Source organism: Haliaeetus leucocephalus, unplaced genomic scaffold, assembly GCF_000737465.1.
Source record: "Haliaeetus leucocephalus isolate CR32 unplaced genomic scaffold, Haliaeetus_leucocephalus-4.0 Scaffold712, whole genome shotgun sequence".
Lineage (NCBI taxonomy): Eukaryota > Metazoa > Chordata > Aves > Accipitriformes > Accipitridae > Haliaeetus > Haliaeetus leucocephalus.
The window spans coordinates 5060453-5081318 of record NW_010973148.1 but is presented as its reverse complement, the minus strand read 5'-3'; the positions used below and the strand labels follow the sequence as shown (position 1 = coordinate 5081318).

At 37.8% G+C, this 20866-nt stretch overlaps 1 protein-coding gene across 1 annotated transcript in view; it reads right to left on the bottom strand.

The window, feature by feature from the left end:
* OCA2 (oculocutaneous albinism II) overlaps positions 1–20866 on the bottom strand; it is a 183611-nt gene that overhangs the window by 24971 nt on the left and 137774 nt on the right. The window contains exon 22 of the mRNA XM_010580473.1: positions 18595–18688. Within this exon, the coding sequence (XP_010578775.1) occupies positions 18595–18688 (94 nt within the window). The remainder of the gene's footprint in view (positions 1–18594; positions 18689–20866) is intronic.

The following is a 20866-nucleotide window of genomic DNA, read 5'->3' as shown; positions in this document are numbered from 1 at the left end:
CCAAGGAATCAGATCTTGGTCGGCATATGGCTGCACTCCCCTATGAACTGCCCTTTTGTGGTCATTTCGGTGTTTGGGGGGAAAGGGTACACGGAGAGAAGGTAATACAAGGAAAGGAGAGCCACCCAGTCCTGCTGAAGCCGAGGTCCTGTCCCGACCTCCCCTGCAGCACCACGGACAGCGCCTCCCCCAGCAAAATGGGCCCAGCAACCAGCCCAGCGTCTTAAATGCAGAAGTCATAGCAAGACCATCATCAGCAATGAAACAGCAGGTGGTTGGCTAAAGAATGAGGATACCATTTAAAGTCCCTTTCATCTATTTAGCCAGATGAAATACAGATTTGAAGCTGGTTCAGCCAGACCCTGCTGAAAAGTCCTGACCATTCACCCAATAGCCGCTCAGAAGCTTGGGAAGCACCAGGTCTTTATCTCTGCCTTTCTCATTATTCTCACATACCTCTATGGGAGATGAAAACACTACCTGCTACGGGGCAGGAAATAACAAAGAAAGAGATATGAATAGAGGGACAGTAAGGGACAAGAAGAAAGAGTAGAGAGTAGAGAGCAAAATGAACATAGATGAATGTGTTGCAGTACATTAAATTGAGTTTTACTGTATATATTTTTTCAGTGTACATAATTTCTACATGAATATGTTTCTGTCTCAGTTATTGCTTATTTTCCTCTTTTGCATTTTCATTTGAAGAATTTTTGCACAATGACAGAGTAGGCATGATGAGAAATTTATGCTGGGATACAGGCACATGCAGATGGGAACTGTATGTAAAAGGTCTTTTTTTGTCTAAGTTCCCATGGCAGACAGTGGAAAAGCTAGTCAACACAGTAAGCAGAGTGTAGAATAGATGTGTCTACTGCAGGATGAGACAAATCACACGTTAGATTCCACTGAGTCTACTGTGAGATGCTCAAATCGGTTGCCTAAACGAAGACATGCAGTGCCATTGGACATGTGAAGACTGTCCCACTCAGCTTCCAGCTGCCACTTGAGGATGGCATGGGTCCATATATCTTATGTCATATCTATCAGACCCATGAAGATATCCTGGATACAGGACTAGATAAACATGTGTGTTTAGGCAAGTGAATAAAGCCTTACATCCCCACTGGGAGCTCCAGTGGGAGCTTAGACTGTTAGCTCTTATCACGTCAGGTATTTTAATTGAAGCTGAATCTCATCTTCAGGTAGACTATTGTACTGAGAATCAAGATACTTTTGTTACATGAAGATTACCTACAATGAAAATTGTGTTAAAATAGTGAATTCATTCACTTTTTTGTTCTGCACTTTTCTGGAATAGAAATAACCCAGAAAATTTAGTGCTTGCATTGGTCAACAATATTTGAAGATTGCATTAGAATGGTTTGAAGACTAAATTATTTCAAAATTGATGTCGGTTTGATCTACTTGTTTTTCAATTGAAGTGTTAATTAAAAATTTGAAATATTAACTTTTAATTAAATACACTATATGAAAGTAGAATTACTCTCAGTTACTATGCCTTTCATAGACAGACCCACATTCATGCATAAATTCCACTAAAAATTGTCAAGATAAACTAATAATTTTACCCTTTAGCTCTCATGAATCAGGAAGTAGTAAAAGTAATGCGTCATGTATCAGTATTTCTTTTGTATATGTGCTTTAGTACGGCCTTTATCTAAAAGCTGCCAAAAATTAACTATATATATGGTTTACCTAAGGTACTATTTGCATTATTTAGCTTTAAGACACAACAGTATAGGGTTATTTTTAGTCAGCTGAAAGAAAGGGACTTCAAGAAGGTAATCCTTCCCATCTCAGGATATCCCTTAAGATGTCAGGAAAAGTCTTCCCTTTTCCTTTCCACTGACTGCAGAAGGAATATAAATGAATAGGCTGAATTCAATGGATGAACTCAGGTGTGATGAGTCACATTTCAAGTCAAGTATCCTATTTCTAGCAGTTGTCTTGCTGTTTACAAGGAAAAGGCAGAAAATTCTGGGTAACACAATCATAGGGAAAATCTGTAACTTCTGTGAGGTGAAGGTTGATCTAGAAGGTGACCTAAAAAGTCACTAACCAGGCTAAACTCCTTTTAAAATAGTATCATATAATTCATACTCATGCATTTAGGTGTGCAGGTTTTTTGTGCTGTGCCTTACTACTCAATATACACCAGACAGAACAGCCTGCAGACACTGCTTATATTGGTAAATCATCTGATTTTCAATTACACTGCAAAGCTTCCATGGCCCCAAGGGCACCCATAGACCACACTGTCCCTACACAACTTCCCTGAAGCTCCCCCCTGCTCATGGCCCAGGATTCCATTTCAACGCCCCTCCAGGGCTCCTCCAACCAGACATTCTTAATGTCAGAAAACCATGTTGTACATGAGACAGCAGTGTGTTTTAACAAATGGTGGAATTTTTTAACAGTCATCTGCATTGAAAAAGGTATTTAATCATTTTTCTAAACTACAATAGTTCAGAAATCAGCTGCTTTTCTGAAAAGTATTTTTGAAATTTCCACATAATCAGAAAACTTAAAAATTTCCAAACCAGTTATTCTACTCCATCTGCAACAGTAATTGCGACAAGCACTGGCTTATCACGCTTTTCTTAATTATTTCAGTAATGGTCGTTGATTGTATTTAATAATAGAGTCATATTCACTGTCTCAAAACTTACAGAAAAGCTGACCACTCATTTTGAATTTGTTTCTATCTCTTCCTATCTGAAAAGTCATAGAAATTAATATTTTTATGGCAGTTTATTCTGTGCATACAAAAGTGTCAATTATTTTTAACCTCTAAACTAAGAGAAGGCACATTATCTGTCACTGAACTTTTGAGTCTGACATCAATTAAAGTTCTCCCATTAAAAAGGACTTATTAGAGCAACACGAGGACTTATACAACCAATCTGACAAGAAAATATTCCTGTAAAACCTTCAAAAAGAAAACCTTTCTTGTCAAACAGGCACGATTTGTAGGTGGCAGGCTTTAACTTAAAAATTAAAGCCCAAAGATACCAAAGACCCTACTTTGTTCCCATGTCCATGACAGATAAGAGAAATTCTTTTTTTTTTTAATATTATATTTTAAGTAATAAAATGTGGCAGACTATGTACTATACAGGAATACTGCCATGTTTCTCATCATATTAGCAGCCACTAGGCCAAATAATCCATATTGTGATAGGTCTAAAAATGAGACATAATCTAAGCTGCCTTTATTCTCATACAGTTTATTTAACTGTATAATATAGAAAATATTTTATTTTAGTAATATACTAATGACCATCTGCTGGTTGCAGTACTCAATGGAAATAGTGCATGGAAATATCATTATCAACAACAATCCAAAGTTTTCTGGATTTAAATAAGAGACCACTGATTACAATGAGTTCTCACTGAAGCAGCAAAAACAGAGGACTCCATAAGCAATAAACCTATAGTTGACTGTTCTCCCAGTCACTGTAAATAGCCTTTACTATAAACAGCCTTCATTGATAAGTTATATTTAAGAAATGCAACAAAATTAAAAAAAAAAAATGCTGATTTTTGGCTTTTGCTGTTTTGGAATGGTCTCAATTTTGTTTTCTCTCTTCCTGGTTTGATTATTCATAGCTATACTGCTCACCTTCTTTCTTTTAATATTTCATTTATCACTATCACTACAGACAAATTTCCTGCTCTTGCTAAGAGCACACTTTTCAGACTTAAAAAGCTCCCCATTACACTGGGAGAAGTAAAAAAGTTATTCAGTCTATTTCAAAGTGAATCCCCTTCAAGCCACATGAAATCTCAGTCACAATGAAACAAATCAGTAAACAAGGTTCCTGTGAATAGTGGGGACAGCATTTGAGCAGCAATCGAATTAATTTTTTCAAACAGTCCAGCCACCACCTAGGTAAGGCAAATTTTCACAGCTATTTAACAAACTAAATAACAGTGTTTCACTACATCTTCTGCATTCGCTTTTCAAAAGGCAAGAATTCAGTCACAAGGCAGCAATTTAGAACCTCCCCAGAAGACACTTCAGGAATAAAACAAAAATGGTAACATCAAGAGCAGCATACACAGTAGCCGCTGTCTTTCTGATGGAGGAATTGGAAAAGACAGGAAGAAAACCTTAAACATATAAAAGTCATGAAATACACATGGCTGTAAAACCAGTGTAAAAAGACAAAAAACCTTCCAGCAAGTCCTGTTCCATACATAAGTCTATACACAGAGAACTTGGAATATTTAGCAGGATTATTACTATTAGTTCATTTTTTCTTCTTTACGGGTGGGCTATTTGCACTGGCCTGAATGGCCGTAACACACAGCTGCCCAAAGGCAGGATCTGATCTGACCACCTGAATGACAGAAAACACAGCTCTTACACTTTGCATAAGAGAAAGAGCCTTGGGTTCAGCCATGCTAACCCCAAAGTTAACCTCAATATAACTAACTACTTTTGGACCGGGTGCCATGCAAAAGCAAGTAACAAGCCACAAACAGTTGAATTGTTTAGTTGTCCGTGAACATATGTTTTAAACTACAGGATAGTATTGACTATAAAGCCCAAAAAAAGATGGGTTCCCTCCCAGAAAGTCAGAGGGAGAGGAAAGGTCTTTGTACCTCACCAAAGCACTTATTTACTCTTGCATCAAGCACAGCAGATGGATGACTCCTAGAATAACAAATACCATGGAAGGAAAACAACTTGTACCCTAATTAAGGGAGTAACAAGATTATCTCCTGCCTAAACAGAGGAGTTTCCAGTGAAAAATAAAGCCAGTCTGGACTAGTTGAACCCTGATAGTCACAGGGAGAGGGGGAGGGGGCACAACAGATGATGTGATTTCAGAAGTAGTCTGCACATTTCAGAAAACTATACTTGTAACAGCATGGACTTGCTCTTCTTTTAAGGTTTCTGTTCTATTTCTTACCATATTTTAGCACTGTCGTTTAAAATACACCAAAAACTTCCTGCGCTTGTGGCAAACATCTCCTTTTTATAAATATTTTCTAAACTAAATTAACTAAGATTTTGCATTATTAATTTTTTTCCCATTGTATAACATACAGCTCTTTTACCGCTACACAGCACACAGGTTAGTTGGGTACCACATCTATCAAAAGCAGACCCTTTCCTTTTCCATGCGCTACCTGAACTGAGATGGTAACAAGAAGAAATTCAACATAGTTGTTAGCTCCAAGACATGGTGGGAGAAAGCAGAAAAGACTATTTCAGTCCTACTGTTCTTCTTGCCAGAAATATTTCTCTAATCTTAGCTAGCAAAACAAGCTGGCAATATGAGGCGGGCATGATCATCAGTGAGTGGAGTCACTCCAAAGAGACTGCAGATGCACTCTCCTCTCTTCTCACATGGGCCTACTCATGGCTTGTAAGGCATTAACAAACCTTTCATTTAATGATCTGCAATGAAATACAAGTGCTAGACCACAACCGCAGTGGAGACACAGACACACTAACTCTTGACACATGCCCCACTTTCTCATTAGCGCTACTGACATTGATGAATTATCTAGGAAAATAATGCACTGACCTCTTTTAACTACAGAAAATCTCTCTGATTTAATAGGGTCTTTTTTTTTTTTTTTTAAATCACAATCATGACAAGCCTAACAGCATAATGGTACATATGACCTTCATTTTTTGCCTTTTAGCATTTAACAAAAGCATATTTACCTCAATGCAAAAGCAGAAAGGCTGCAAATTAACTTCTGCCTTGATGATGTAGAAGTTTAATCAACTACAAAACCTTCCTATTTTCATTCCAGATGCCCCTAAAACTGGATAACACCTATTTTAATTATATCTAACCATGAAATTCTGTACATTTAGATACAGTACCACTCAAACCAGTTTTAGAGAATTTAGTGGAAATCCAACTCAGTGAAATGAAAAATGAGGTAATTTACTTGCCTTTTAAAAGCTTGCTAGAATGGTGAATATTCTCTGCTGCTTTCAGCCCATATTAGTAATGGTAAAATATGAATCCTCATGGCCAGACATGCAAAGAAAGAGTTTTTATTTAAACTCCATCACCTACCAGTAAAAAATTTTTCCCTGCAGATTTTTCTAGTAATTCATTTTTTAAGTTTTTACATGACTACTACTTAAAGAGACACTGAAGAAGCACTACGCTGTTCTTTGGAGCAGACATTCTGATTTTCAAATCCATTTTTCAGCACAAATCATAATCTGCTACTAAAGTCCTGGGCTTTGGAGATACTTCAAGAATCTTTTCATAAAAATATGATTCCGTTCATTTTAAAGTATGGTGTGAAAGTTTCACAAGCACTTCCCAAAACCTATCTGTCTCATCCACCTAAATGTAGTAAGACTTTTTCTTCTCGTCAGCTTCCTTTATAGATTATTAGAAAAAGAAATGCAAAAACATTTGAGTAGTCTAAACAACAAAGTTTATAAATAAATAATATCTTTCTTACTGCAGTATTCACTTATGTAACAACCGTCATAGCTCTGTAACATGAAAGAGGAATTAATTCAGAAAATTTGTACAGCCTTATGGTATGCAAAAAGTCAGCTATGGAAACAGCAGCATTAAACTAGAGTCTAAAGAAAAACAAGATTTTAAGTCTTTCACAAATGCCAAGCCAAGGCAAGAATGAACTTCTCCTTCACAGCTATTGTTTAAATCCCCATTTTAGAAGATATCATTTTTTATTCAGGACTGCTCTAATAAAAAGACAATAAATGTGATTTCTTATGTATAAGTTAAAATACAAACCCATGGAGCAAGCTAACTGTGGGTTAGCTACAGGAATCATTCCATCCTGATGCACATCTGATTTAGTACATGTGTTTCAATATTCATCTGTATGTCAAAACTCATTAAATTTAACAATTCAACACAGTGGTGGTAGAGAAGATGGCCAAGACACAAAGAGGTGAACAATAAGCAGCTAGGTGTTAATAGCAGTACAAGAAGCCTTGCTCCAAGAACATGAGCAGTGTGAGTCTCTAAATGGGCTATGTTCTAGCTGTGCACCAGCTCCAACATGAAATGAGACCTGGGTGCACAATGGCCTCTCTCATCCTTCCTTCTCTCTCTTCACCTCTTCTCCCCCTACCCCCCTTCTTCCACCCCAGTTTCTATAGGAAAGAAATGCAAATAGGAATGCCAGATTGGAAATGGACCACATTCTGACCCATTTCTTAGACTGGAAGATTCAGGGACAAGGACCCAGGGGTGACGGACCATGTTACCTCACATCTGCACCATGCACCTTTAAGTCACTTCAAGTACAATCAAGTTTTTCTGTAGAACTCAAAAAATGACAACTTTGTTCTTCTTCCTAGTTTTGCAGCTGGCCTATCATTTCAAAATATGAACCAGGCAAGTATCAAGTTTTCTGTGAACCCAATTTAACATTTTGTTTGCTGTAAGCTGACACAAGCCGAAGTTCAAAATAGGAATGTATCTTTTTCTGTTTGCGTGGATCCTAGCAACAGGTTCTGGTAACAGGAGTACCAGGGAGTAGTGGAGAAGATAGAACAAGAAGGAAGTAGTCATTAACTGTGTTGGAAGTTAAAGAAAGCCTATACACTTTTAAAAGTTGGTGATATTGGCCAGAGGTTAGCTAAGCAGATGAATATATTGTTCTATTATTAAAAATGTGGTATCATTTCTTCAAAATACTTTAGAAAACTCTTTTCTACTGAGAAGCCAAAAGACATTGCTGTTATGTCCTTGCCTTTTCCACTCTCAGGAAAAAAAGACTAGTCTTCTCATGCTGGACTGCATGAAAGCTGTCACTTCATGTTTTCAGCATGCCTCAGCATAGCTCCTGGTTTCTTTAATCTAACTTTTCCCTTCCCACTCTCTAGCTTCCCCTTGCCATCTGTACTGAACATGAAGTAAAATTAGAAAATGTTGGTTGGAATAGTTAAGAAAGGGGTTCATCTTGCCAGACTTTACCTGTGTAGGAGTTTCAGACTCCCTCTGTACACAATACAGCTATAAGTATGTGCACAGAAGAAAATCCATTCTATGTATTTTAAATGCGAAGCTTGGAATGCAATGCTCCCCAGGTGTGCTTAGGCAAATTTGTTTAATGTAGAATACTATAGATTAATACAAAGTCTTGAAAGACAACTCCTATCCCAGGAGGTAGGTTGTATCAGCCTAATGCTGTAACTAGTACAGATGCCCTGGGGGAGATTTTCTGCCTTTTCTTCCATGAAGGAAGACACAGTACAAGGTATCTTCAAAAGCTTTGCATAAAATAGTTTGTATAGGAGTAGAACTGTACAAACCCAGCAGGATATCCACTTTCTGACACTGCCAAAAAAAAAAAAAATCTAGAAATCATTACTGTTTAAATTATTTTCATTCTAAGTGCTGTTGGGAAGTTATTAGGTATTGATTCAGTTGGTAGCCTGTACTTAGAAAAGGTGACGAAGAAAGGATTATGGTCAATGTTACAAAAATATAGATATATATATTACATTTACCACTCTCCTCACTGTTCATTGATTGGTTTTAGTGTTAAATTACTTTATACTGTTTGTGACTTATGACATTCATTGCATGCAATTTCTAACAGAATACTCTATAAACATGATCACTCCTATAACCTGTACATCTAGTAGGAGCACTAGTGTGATCATAAATTCTCTAGTAACAAACCTAATTCTTCCATCCATACTGGATGTAACTATTATATTTTACAGAATAAACCAGGATCAGTATCCTGCATTTCAGCTTACAATAAAAATTAAATTCACAGCTGGTTTTAGTGTGATCCAAAACAGTCTCTCTATGCTCCGTTTTTGTATGTGTATTTATTTCCCTTACTTACTTTAGTGATATGTAATGTCAGTAAACTAAAAATATCTGCAAGAACTAGATGGATAACTTTATGCATATTATGTATCCATATAATATTGCACAAGAGGAAAAAAAGTATACCTGCAAATACACCAGAAATGTGATGAGTTTGCATCTATGTAACATTTAGGGAAGAGCTGTTAGAATTACATTCATTACTCATTTGCATGACAGACTAATATTCTTTAGACCTTGTCCTGTAATCCTTCTGAATTTAACCTTTGAAATTCATGAACTTCTGAACACCTCAAAGATTCTGAGTTCCAAATAACCACTGATTTGCAAAAACAACCAAACTTCTCCACAGATTGTCACTGTCCCATTTGGTGCAGACTTTCCCCCAGTTTATACCTTCTTGAAACCCACACAAGCAAAGTTCAATACACAGGTTTTGGAGAGTCAGTACGTATGCAAAATAACAAACTTTGGAATGCAAGGGGTGACTTGGACTTTTCTCTTTATTTTTTCTTAACCATTTATATCAGGAGATAGTCTGGATTTCATGGCTAATATGCTGTAGTATTATGAGGCTAGAAGCAGCAGCTTTATGCTAGTAGAAGGGAAAGATATCCTGAAGTGTTATGAGGCAATTCAGAGATTATATATCAGTCATCCTAAATGGTGTGTGACACTTCAGAATTTAAAACAAGAATATTTTTGAGCATGGAAAATGTTGATCCAGCTCTTATCTTGATATGGTTTAGGTTTATTATTCAGTTTGCTTTTTTTTTTTCCCCCTTAAAAATGAATTTTTATATCTGATAGTCATTCCACAGTCAAGTATCTTGATGGTAAGGGGTTACAATGATTTTACTCACTTGAGGTACTAGCATTCATGCTTGGCCACTACTGACCCATACTCAAAATTTATGTCAATAAAAGTTTAATTCAATTTCTTTGTGTGTTTCATGTAGATATATATATACACACAGGGACTATACAATTTATAACCACTTTTAAACCATTCTGGAAAACTTCAGCATGGATATGAGACACTTTTCAATTAGTAATGTTTTGAACGAGAAGTATTACACAGATTTTTGTAATTTATACCTTAAGCTATATAAATTTGTTGCATATATCACATTCTACTATTATTTGTTTCCTTGCTTGAAAAGCTCACCTAATTAACTGATGTCAATATTTTGTAGTCAGATCTATTATTTGAAGACTATTTGGGGCATATTTAGGTTGTTGGGTTTTTTTTAATTATTCAAATAATTTAAATAAGGTCAACACAGAAGATCAAACAGAAGATCAAATGAGAAGAGCTACATGTGTGGCCAAATCAAAATTCCCATTTCAACACAGATATTTGCAAGCAGTTCCTTTCCTATACTGGCACCATTTTGACTACTAATATTGGGTATCATTGCATACCATAACAGTTGTGCAAAGTTGCACTGGAAATACTAGACTATAATCTTACATCGGTTGAAAAGGTGGAAGGCAGGGCCACCATCCTGCAGGACATGGACAAACTGGAGGAATGGGAAGACCAGAACCTTATAAAGTTCAACAAGGACAAATGCCAAGTCCTGTCCAGGGAGACAGAAGAGCCCCTGCAACGGCACTATCTGAGGAGAGAGCGACCGGGGAGCAGCTCTGAGAGAAAGGCCCTGGAATGGGAATCTGCGCGTGAGCCTGCGGGAAGTCCAACAGCAACGGCAGCCAACGGTCTCTTTAGCTGTATGAAAAGGGGAATGGGACTTAGATCTAGGGAAGGGATTGTTCCCTTCTACATAGCACTTGTTAAACCATATCTAGACACTGTGTTCAGTTTTGGGTCCTCCAACACAGGGAAGACATGGACAAACTGGAGGGACCTCACAGAGAGTCCCCATGGCAGTGGGGGCTGGAGCATTTGCCGCTTCAGGAGAGGCTGGGGGAGCTGGGCTGGAGAAGAGACAGCTTCAGTGGCACTAGCAGTGTGCCCAGTACCTACAAGGGGGGACTGAGAAGGTGGAGCTATGCTCCTTACGGCAGTGCGTGGCAGGCGGGACAGTGAGAGCAAACTGGCACAAGTTGAAACAAGAGAGGAGAAACATTTTGCCCATAAAGACAGCCAGGCAGTGGAGTAGGTTGCCCTAAGAGGCTGTGCTGTTTCTATGCAGCCCATAGCTGACCCTGCTTTGAGCCCAAGGTTGGATAAGAGACCTCCTAAAGTCCCTTCTAACCTGAATTTTTCTATGATTTTTCTATGATCAGATGCCACTTCCATGAACTTACCCTTAATATTAAAGTGATGTGTATGTGTCTGGAGGATCAGTGCTTCCTATGGAGCCCAATGAAACACTCATTGCAATTGGATTTTCAATGTCCTTTTTCAAAAACTTAAAAGGATGAAACACACACATTTCACAGACTTTAAAAGATAAAACCATAATAAAATTTTAATACCTGAATCACATAACCTTATTTTAAGCTGAGTAAGATAAGTATTTAAATCCCATCTACCTTTACTGGAAACTAATTTTCTAATCCAAAAGACTTCATGGCAATAAGAGAAGAAAAAAAGCAATACTTGTATGTCCACAGGCCAAACAATTCAAAGATATTGGCTCTACTTAGAAGACACAGGAGCATTTTTAAGCTCCATGAAAAACTTCACATAATACAGATAAATCATATTTCGAGTTGGAAAAGGAAATATCCTCATATATAAGGGCTCAAAATACTTTCCACCCCCCTTTTCCCTAAAAGTAAAGAAGGTAAAACCACATTCATTTATATTTCCACTTACAGTGTTTCTTGACCTAAGATAAAATAAAAATAAATATTAAAAAAAACCTCACCCATAACTCAGGAATTATTCTTAAAATGTTTTGTACCACACTGTTGCAGGAATACTTACTTTCATGGGGTTTGATGCAAGCCATGCAACTGTTTAAAACAAGCAGCATTCATGTTATACAACTGCCACAGATGTCAGTGTAGACATTTGTTTCTTTGAGAGCAGTCATTAGATCAACACTGACAATTTAAAATCTTGCAATGATTGTTCCTGGATAGCTGAAAGAAAACTGGCATTCCTGTTAACAAACCCAGCCTAGAACCTAATACTGAAAGATGAATACATGCTGAACTACCTTTCTACTTTGCTGAGTGATCAGATGAAAATTAAGGCTGTCTATAGCTTTGCCCTTCTTAACATAACAGTGAATAGGATGTTAAAATCTAAATTACATTTGTTAAACCCAGTTCCCTAAGTCTGATAATAAACAGAGATTTTTATATCTAATTGGATTTGAAATTTATTATTAAAATGAGCTATTTAAAAAATATATATTTTTTCCTTACACATGTAAAGAAATCAAGATAAAGATGAAAACAAGCTGATATAGTAAACCTAAAAGATCCGGATTTTTAAAGGTAGACAATTTATGAAGCAAAAGTTGTGAAAAGTTGCCCAAATTGGAACTGTACATTAACACATTTGTTGAGAGGGCTTTGCTCAAGTGTTACATTTGCACTTATTTGAACAGAAGAAAGCTGTTATCATGTCAAATATCAACATTTATCTCATGACCAATTACTCTTCCTTACTGATAAGAAGAGTAGTGGAAAATGAGATTGAGCTAACTCGTGTATCATAATCATTAAACCTTTACTCAACAGTTCATTGACTCTTCAATAGGTACTTTGAACATCCCCAAATTCTGTCTTCTGGAGTGGCACAGTTGATCAGAAGGCCCACAGGTGAATTGTGTTCAGGCGTTTGGATACCACATTGCTCAACTGAAGTCGCCATCACCAAAATTCACACCCAAAATAGTAGGGCTAGTTTTATTCTGATTAGAATCAACCTTAAAAACAGCAACAGTGTTTGGCATAGAGTGGCGTTAATAGCAAGAAAATAGGGAAAAATGACACTAAATTAACAAGAATGAAAAGGACTACAGCTGTCTAACACATAATCAAGTAGAGACATTTATATGGCTTTACAGAGCCTAATGGTTTTTTTAAACAGTCATTTTCAATAAGTTGTGCAAATAGGATACACAGGCAGTAGCAAAGAATATCACAGTTGTCCTCCCACATGCATGAATGACAGTTCTCACAGAAAGCACTGTTTCACAGTCTTTACGGGTGACCACTCTTAAGCAGGGATAAATAGGATATCCTACTGTAAATATTTTTGCTGTGAATATCTCCGAAGACAAATCTTCTAATGAAAACAAACTATTTACTAAGATATTATCAGAAATCAATATTTTTTTCACAATTCCAAATCACTGTTACTCCCAGGGAAGACAGAGACTATTAAAATTCAGCTCTTCAGATGACATATAAAGGGAGACGAATGACATAAAAATGCAAAACCTGAATATATGCAAAATGCTTTCAGGATCATGCCCAGCTAACCTTACCACTGTAATCTAAATTAGGTCCTTAGGCTCATACTCTGCTCCTCTGGGCAGACTGATTTCCTCATGCATCTAATCATCTCTCCCATATTCTTATCCCATTACATAGAGTTATCCAATCCATTCTTCTCTTACCTATACATATCGCACCATGATATATTCACAGTCAGCCAAAATTTGCTTGAAATAAAATTAGAGTATTTCCCATAATACCCACTTTCTTTTTGTGTCAAGTAGGTTCAGCATTTATCTATGATACTTTTTTTTTTTTAATCACATCGTGCATCACAGACACACAGGGGTGATTGATATTGAATTATAATAGGATGAAGGAACATGACTTATTTTATGTTTGAAATACTATGTATGTTTACAAGGTTATAAATGCCTCTCTTAAAGAGAAAATTAAAATCAAGCTGGCAATTTTGTTAGCAAGTGGAAACAGATAATTAAAGCCCCTACAGCAATGAGAACTTCTTATGTATGAACATGGAACCAAATTTTTCATTGGTAACAAAAAGATCTCTGTGGGTCATTTTCATATTCCATAGGGAGGACTGACCTAGTGGAATGCTATATTGCAACAAACTCACTCATATATTAGTAAAAATTAAAAAACTAACGTGAAGTGAAGCATCTAGATTACAAGAGGCATTTACAATGTTATTTCTTTTATCTTATTCCTTGAAAAAAACAAAGCTCTCTTGATTATTCTGAAGTCTTAATTGATATAAAATTACTATGTTAAACTCTGGAAATCTTTCAGTCAACAAGACTATACTGTCCTTATCTGACCATTTGCCAAGAGAAATAATACAATAGTACTGTCTTATATTTAGGGTTTTCCTTTACATTAAGCTCTTATATATGATTTAATGTTTCTCTGATAACTTAGACAAAAAATCACAACATGCATTTAACCTTTCCCTGCCTTCTACTTACTCATATATGCTGTCCCTGAGCAATTACCTTCATATTATTAACACATCTGGTGTTTTCTACAGGGTCAAGACTACCAAAAAAATTGCTCTTCCCTCCAGAGGCATAATGCTCATTTGTTTGCTTTGATGTTTATACCCTTGACCATGTACAGCAAACATCCTACTTCTCTCTATCTCCTTTTCCAAATCCCACCGACTCACAATTATTTCTATTTTTACCACTTAAATATTTGCCTTTGTGTCCATCCTCCAATTCACTAATGAGATCACATAGCATACCAGTTCCCTTTTATCTCTGCCCATTGATGATATGTTAATTAGAAACACAATGCAGGAAAAGTATAAGAACTTGGCAGGGGCAGAACAGGAATAGATATACTCACACTCAAGTAAGTAACATGAAAGTTGAGAGAGACTTGGATTTAACAGTGAATAGTAAATGAAACAGAAATTTGAAATGGCCTAGATTAACAGCAGGACTATGCCTGGAATATTGTGTTCAGCTCTGCCTTCTGAATTACTAGAGGGATAATGAAAAATGAGGGTATGTATAAGATTTTTCCAGGAGGAAAGATTAAAACACATAAATACAGTTTGATGAGGAAGTTTCTAAGGTGGGAAAGGCGTGTAATTTGGCTGGACCTACTCCAAAATGCAAGAGCATCTTCAAGCAAATTGCTACTTCTGAGCTTGATCTTCCTAGGACTTTCAATTTTCTTTTTCTCTTAACATTGCTCCCTTTCCTTGGAATTTGAGGTAGTCCAAATGAATCATCCAGTGGCAGTTATTCATCATTTGCCTTCAGATTCCTGGGGCTGGTTAAAAGCTGAATCCCAGAATGGCTGAGCTTGGAAGGCACCACTGGGGATCAGGAGCGCCACTAGTGACTGGCCTCCACCTGGACTTTGTGCTGCTGATCGCAGTGCTGAGAACCTCTGCCTTCTCCACGTCCTCTGTCAGCAGGTCATTTCCCCATTCAGTGGCAGGCTCACATGTCCCCTAGTCTTCCTTTTGCTGCTGATATACCAGTAGAGGCCCCTTTTTGTTGCCCTACAACCATGTATAACAGATTCAAAGGTAAAAGTATTTTCATGGTGATAAAGTACGTTTATTACAGTATTTGTATATTCTAAGGGACATGGGAATCTTTTTATTTCAGTGGAACATAATGAAGTATCAAGAAAAGCTCACAAGGGCCAGAAACATCAAGTTGAATTCATAGCAACTGAGGGATCTTTTCTCACAGGCAATCTTGCTCTTCCCCTTGTGAGCACTGTTCAGACAGAACTGGTTTCTACATGCGTTGACAGGTAATGTGGGAGAAAGGAACAAGACTTGAATGCGTTCTGGGTAAGACACTTGGTGACATTGGCCAGCACACTCACAGCCAGGCATGTATGGTTGTGACCTGGTGTCTCCTCAACCAGTAGTGTACTCTGGACACCACACTGCATTAAGGTGCTTCAACACAGGGAGGGAGGATCTATGCCTTTCTCCCTCCTTTCACAGTATAATCTTTCCCACATAAGTGTCATTCTACTGGGACCTCCTTACAGGCACAGCACTCCCAGCTTATGGGCCTGAGTTCCTTGGGTGGTGAGGATGGGACACCAGGGCTGGCTGTCTTGCCCTTGCATCCAGCCATGTCCAGCAGTCTGGAAGGAGATGAGTGCCCTCAGGTCCTTGGGAAGGTAGAACTCTTGATCCAGGGAAGGAAGCACTTAGATGTGGCCCCAAAGGGGGACCTTCCCCAGGATGCTAGATTTCTGACAGACTATAGCATTCATGGTCATTCAGGCACACAACCCCCAGCACAGGATTTCTTCTGCTGAAGGCACTCCAGATAGAAGCACGTCAAGCTGGTCAGACCACAGCATTTGAGGCAAGTTATCACACCTGGCCACCTCTGGCTCTGGCTAGGCAGCAGAATAGCATTGTACAACACACCAGCTGGGCTGCCACTGCTCCCCTCTTAAAAAAAGAGAAGAGGAACCTCAAATGGCACCAAGTGCCATTGCGCAGACGCACACGGGAATGGTCATGAGCCCATCAGCGCTCTTACAGGACACAGAACCTGGTTCTTACCTTTTCCCTTCTCTCCCTACACAGAGTCATCGTGATGCCTCTTGCCACCAGGCACCCACAGCTTCCAGAGCCTCTCCACCCCTGTTGTGTCAAGGTGTACTCACCAGACCTGCTTAGCAACCCTGCCCAGAGTTCCTCGTCAAACCACCATGTCAAAACATGGTTTGCAAAAAAGCTGCTTCTAGCAAAGGCCTTAAACATAGTTGTGTAATTTTGGCTTAGCATGCAGGTAGGGAGGAAGTGTATGGGAAGTAGCGTACTGTGCTGTATGACCCCAGATGCCACCTGGGACAGACATGTCATGAGTTTCCTGCACAGAAACACTTGAGAAGGACAAAAGCCAGGCAGCAGAGGGCCATCATCTCCTCACACATGGTATCCATGATTTTGCCCTAGTGACTGACAGGGGTTTGCAAGATGAGAGAGTAACAGTCTGCGTCTATACTGGTAGAAGCACCACAGAAGACCCTGAATAGGGATGTGAGACCTAGTGAGTGATTTCGGACAAACAGGGAAGAAATGCAGAAAAATCTCTTTGTGCTTTGAGACAACCTTCATAAATAAAAGTAAACAAGATCAAAATCCTCAAGGGATACATGTAATACCTCTTAATGCCAGGAGAAGCCTCAGAAGATATTGAATTTGGGCACATTTGACTGAAACAAATATTTTTCTAAGACAAATTATGAAGGAGCTCATGATCTACCCACTCAGTGATTGAGAAGAAGACAGAAAAAGTGGTCTTTTATGTTCTTTTTGCTAATTAATATCCATTGCTATCTTCCTGTGACCACTCTGGATTCAGTTCTTACATCTTTGCTTACAACGGCTACAGCCATCCCCAGTAATTATTTCCACTGAGAGCATACGTATAGAAGGTAATTTCAGAACATCTGCATACCATCTTCAATCTTCCCAAAGAATACATTCCAGTGAACACTGCTGAAGAGACTAGTCAGGCTTTACATGCTTATTTCTGCTTAGATACTCAGTCAGTGTCATGGAAGCTTTAAGAACATTTTGTTACAAAATCTACATAGAAGAGACATTGTTAATGCTACATACAAGTTAAATCCCCAGACGACAAGCTGAGCATCTGCAAAACATGAACAGAACAATCCACAAGCCCATTACTGCTGTATCACCATCCTTTTTGTACAAGGGCTTGACTTCCAAGAAGTCTGTTAGCTATCACTGCATACTATATAAGACTGTATTGCAGTCTCAAGGGTCCTGACAGCCAAGACTTTGAATCAATAGGCATTCTGTTTCTAAAAGATGACTATGGGTGAAGAGAAAAACTGTGCTATGAGCAGCACATGCTCATAGCAAGAATTTTAGCAAGAACAGTTCAGACCATCTTTCTTTTTAGTTATCATTGGCTCTGCTCCAGATACTCCCGTGTGACTAATCATATTAAATACAGCAGGTTGAAGGCTTTGAGGTAAACAATATAAAGGAAAGTTGATAGAGCTGAGAATCTAAAATAAACAATGCAAAGAAAAAAGATAAAAAATATCTGTGTGAACTTAACAGTATCCTTCACCCTAAATATGCAGAAAAATAAGCAGGAAATTATGTTTTAGTTAAATCAACTACAATTTAACTTCATGTCTAGTCCTGTATTTGCCAGTTTCCGTTTACCTTTCAACCATAGTGTCAAAAACTGGGGGTGTTTGGAACAATATTAAACTGCTGTATGCATTAAGTACACCTTGGCCCTTAAAAATCTGCTGATGAATGACCTGCAGAGGAACTTTCATTATTAAACAACAGTTATTAATTATTAATTAAACAATTATTAAACAACAACTTCAGCTGTTACTAGCTGCTCATCACACTTTCACTCATAGCTGCTAGGCAGCTGGTCAAAAGGTAATTACTTTTAGATAAATAGGTTTACTCATGGGATCACAGACTAAAGTTCTACTCAGTCTACACTGGGACATCCCGCTTTCCCCTGGCGATGGAACATCCATGAAAATGTACAGATAAGAAACTATGTTAAAGCTGTATTTAACAACAGAGCAATAATTTAGTATCCCTACAGAGCTGAAGATAAGATTGAGGGTGACCAAAGCATGAATTTCTGAGGCTTTGTTTCTCCTGGGGTTCCACTGTGCTCCCGCCACCTTCATGCATTCTATCCACAGTAGGCAAAAATAAAGTGATCTGCCCTCGACCTGCATTTCAGTTGCCAAAACCAAATTAGGAACATAGGTCTTTTTTATAGACCCTTTCTCCAGATTTTCTCCTTGGAGGATCCATTGTTTGTCTAAAGAAAAAAAAAAAAATTACAGATTTAAGGTGAGAAGTTTAAAATTGTACCTGAAAAACTCCATGAAAGAGAAGCCATAACCATGCTGTTCAGCAATTCCTGCACAAACAACGTTTGCAGATGCTCCAATCAATGTTCCATTACCTGCAGTTCAGAAAACAAATACCAGTTTATAGTTGTGCTCTGTTTCTTACTCTTCTTCTGTTTATTCTGTGCTAAAGTCCTAAAATGTATTAGTTAGAAAAGAAAAATCAATTTCTGTTGTATAGGCTTGAAAAGAAACATACAGACAGTATCTCTGCATGCTATAAATAGCTTCATGCTTTGAAAGATAAGCCTGGTATTATTCTCTGATTCTACATAAGCCAGAAAAATAGAGAAGGAACATAACACCAATCTAGTAGTTGTCAAAATGACACCAGAGACTTGCATTCAGATAAAATTGCTGATTTTTGGTTTTATATACAAGAAGGTGCTATCAAATGAGCTGAAAAATGAAGGATGAGATAGTTTGAGGATGCTAAGAAAAATGGGTGGTTTTTCTCCTTACACAAACTTGACATTGACAAATTAGGGTTTTTTTTATAGAGAGGGTAACTAACTGCTAAGAGATATGTATTTTTTTAACAGAAATTTAAAACAAAGTAAGTGGGACAATGGAGGGGAATGGATCTGTCACATCTCTCTGCTAAGGCAAAAGGATCACCACAGATACAAAAGTTTGCTTACCAAACCGTAATGTTCTTTAATACATAAAGGAACATGACTTTATTCAGTGAACTTCACTAAATTACATTATATAAGTCCCCTTAGGAGAGGAACACACCAAAGGAAAATAATATGCCATGCTTATAAAGTGCATCTATCCTCTTGGAAGAACTACTTCCTTCTCCTAAGCCTTTTCCAGTAACTAATTTATTCCTGTGTTTTCTCTAAACTTTCAACAATCTGGCAATGTAGAGAAGTCAGGTATTCAGAGCTCAGAAAGACTGACCCATTTTCTATAGCTTTCCCATGAGTCATTTCTCAGACTTAAGAAATGCTGTATACTTGACTTCCACAAAGCAGATGTCTTCAGCAAATGTTTCTGATCTAAAGCACGACTCAGGAAGTGACAGTGACTCCTACATTCTGTTCCTTAACTGAAATTTTGAACAAAAGAGGTAACAATCTGGGAGAAAAATTTTTTATACTATGGCAAGTCATCTTTTTTGCCATACCTCACTACATTAACAATCCATCATTCTAAGCACAAGTCTTCCTTTGCTCCCATTGGCATATAGTAAGTCCTCTCAATTTGGCCCTGTTAAACATTACTGCTCAGTGGAGACTCTTCTGGTCTGACTTTGAAAGAAACAGATCAGAAGACAATTAATGCTCCAGTTAATTGTTTTGACTTAGTCAATGTTTCAGGTCCCCCAGAGATCAGTTTACCAAAGAGTAGGTCAGAATAAAGGCAGAAGGATTATTCCCCTAAGTATTCACACACAGTACCCATATGGCCTTCTGTACCTGAAAGTGCAGACAAAATGAGCAGACTTCTAAAAATAGTCTTAAAAAATAATAGAACACTCTTAAATTCAAATAAAATGAAGTGACAGAGATCAGAAGTAAGGAAAAGGTGAGAAAAGATGGGATATGGAAGGAACATTGAAGGAAGGAAGATCTTCCTCTTCTAATAAGAAAAAGTGTAGGAGAAAGAGCTTGATGGTGGTAATTTTGATCTCAGTTTGGATTCAAAGCCATACCAGTGTCAGTGGATACTGAGACACAGGTTTTTGACTGGTCATTCTAGGGACAGAGCAACAACTTTGAGAAACAACAAAACCCCAAAAAGTCACTCAGGACTTTTTGGTTTTGAAGTTGATTTCATGAAAGCCAAAGCTTTCCAAGAAAAAGCCCTTGTGTGGCCAAGATTTTTCCAATTAAGTCCAAAGAGAAAGCATGATTCTTATTTACTCCAGGATGGTCAATTTTTATCAACACAAAATAGGCAGAAAACTGAAATTTTCATCCTAGAGTAGAGATCTGAACATGGCTTATCGGTTGTCTCAGGTGAGTGGCCTAAGCAACACCTATTAAGAACAGGAGACTTGTTTTGTTTTCTCAGCAGCAGCCTCAAACAGCTCTTGAGCTGATCCCACTATGGAACAAGAAAGAAGCTGCAATCTTGCAGACAACGTGAGATGAGAAAAGCATTCTCCTCCACTACCTGCAATCCCAAATGGACATTTTATTTCATATATTTAATTGTCCCTTTTTTTAATTCCTTTTTTTTCCTGCTCTCCCAGGAGCTATGCTAGGTGAGCTGCTTGCTACTTG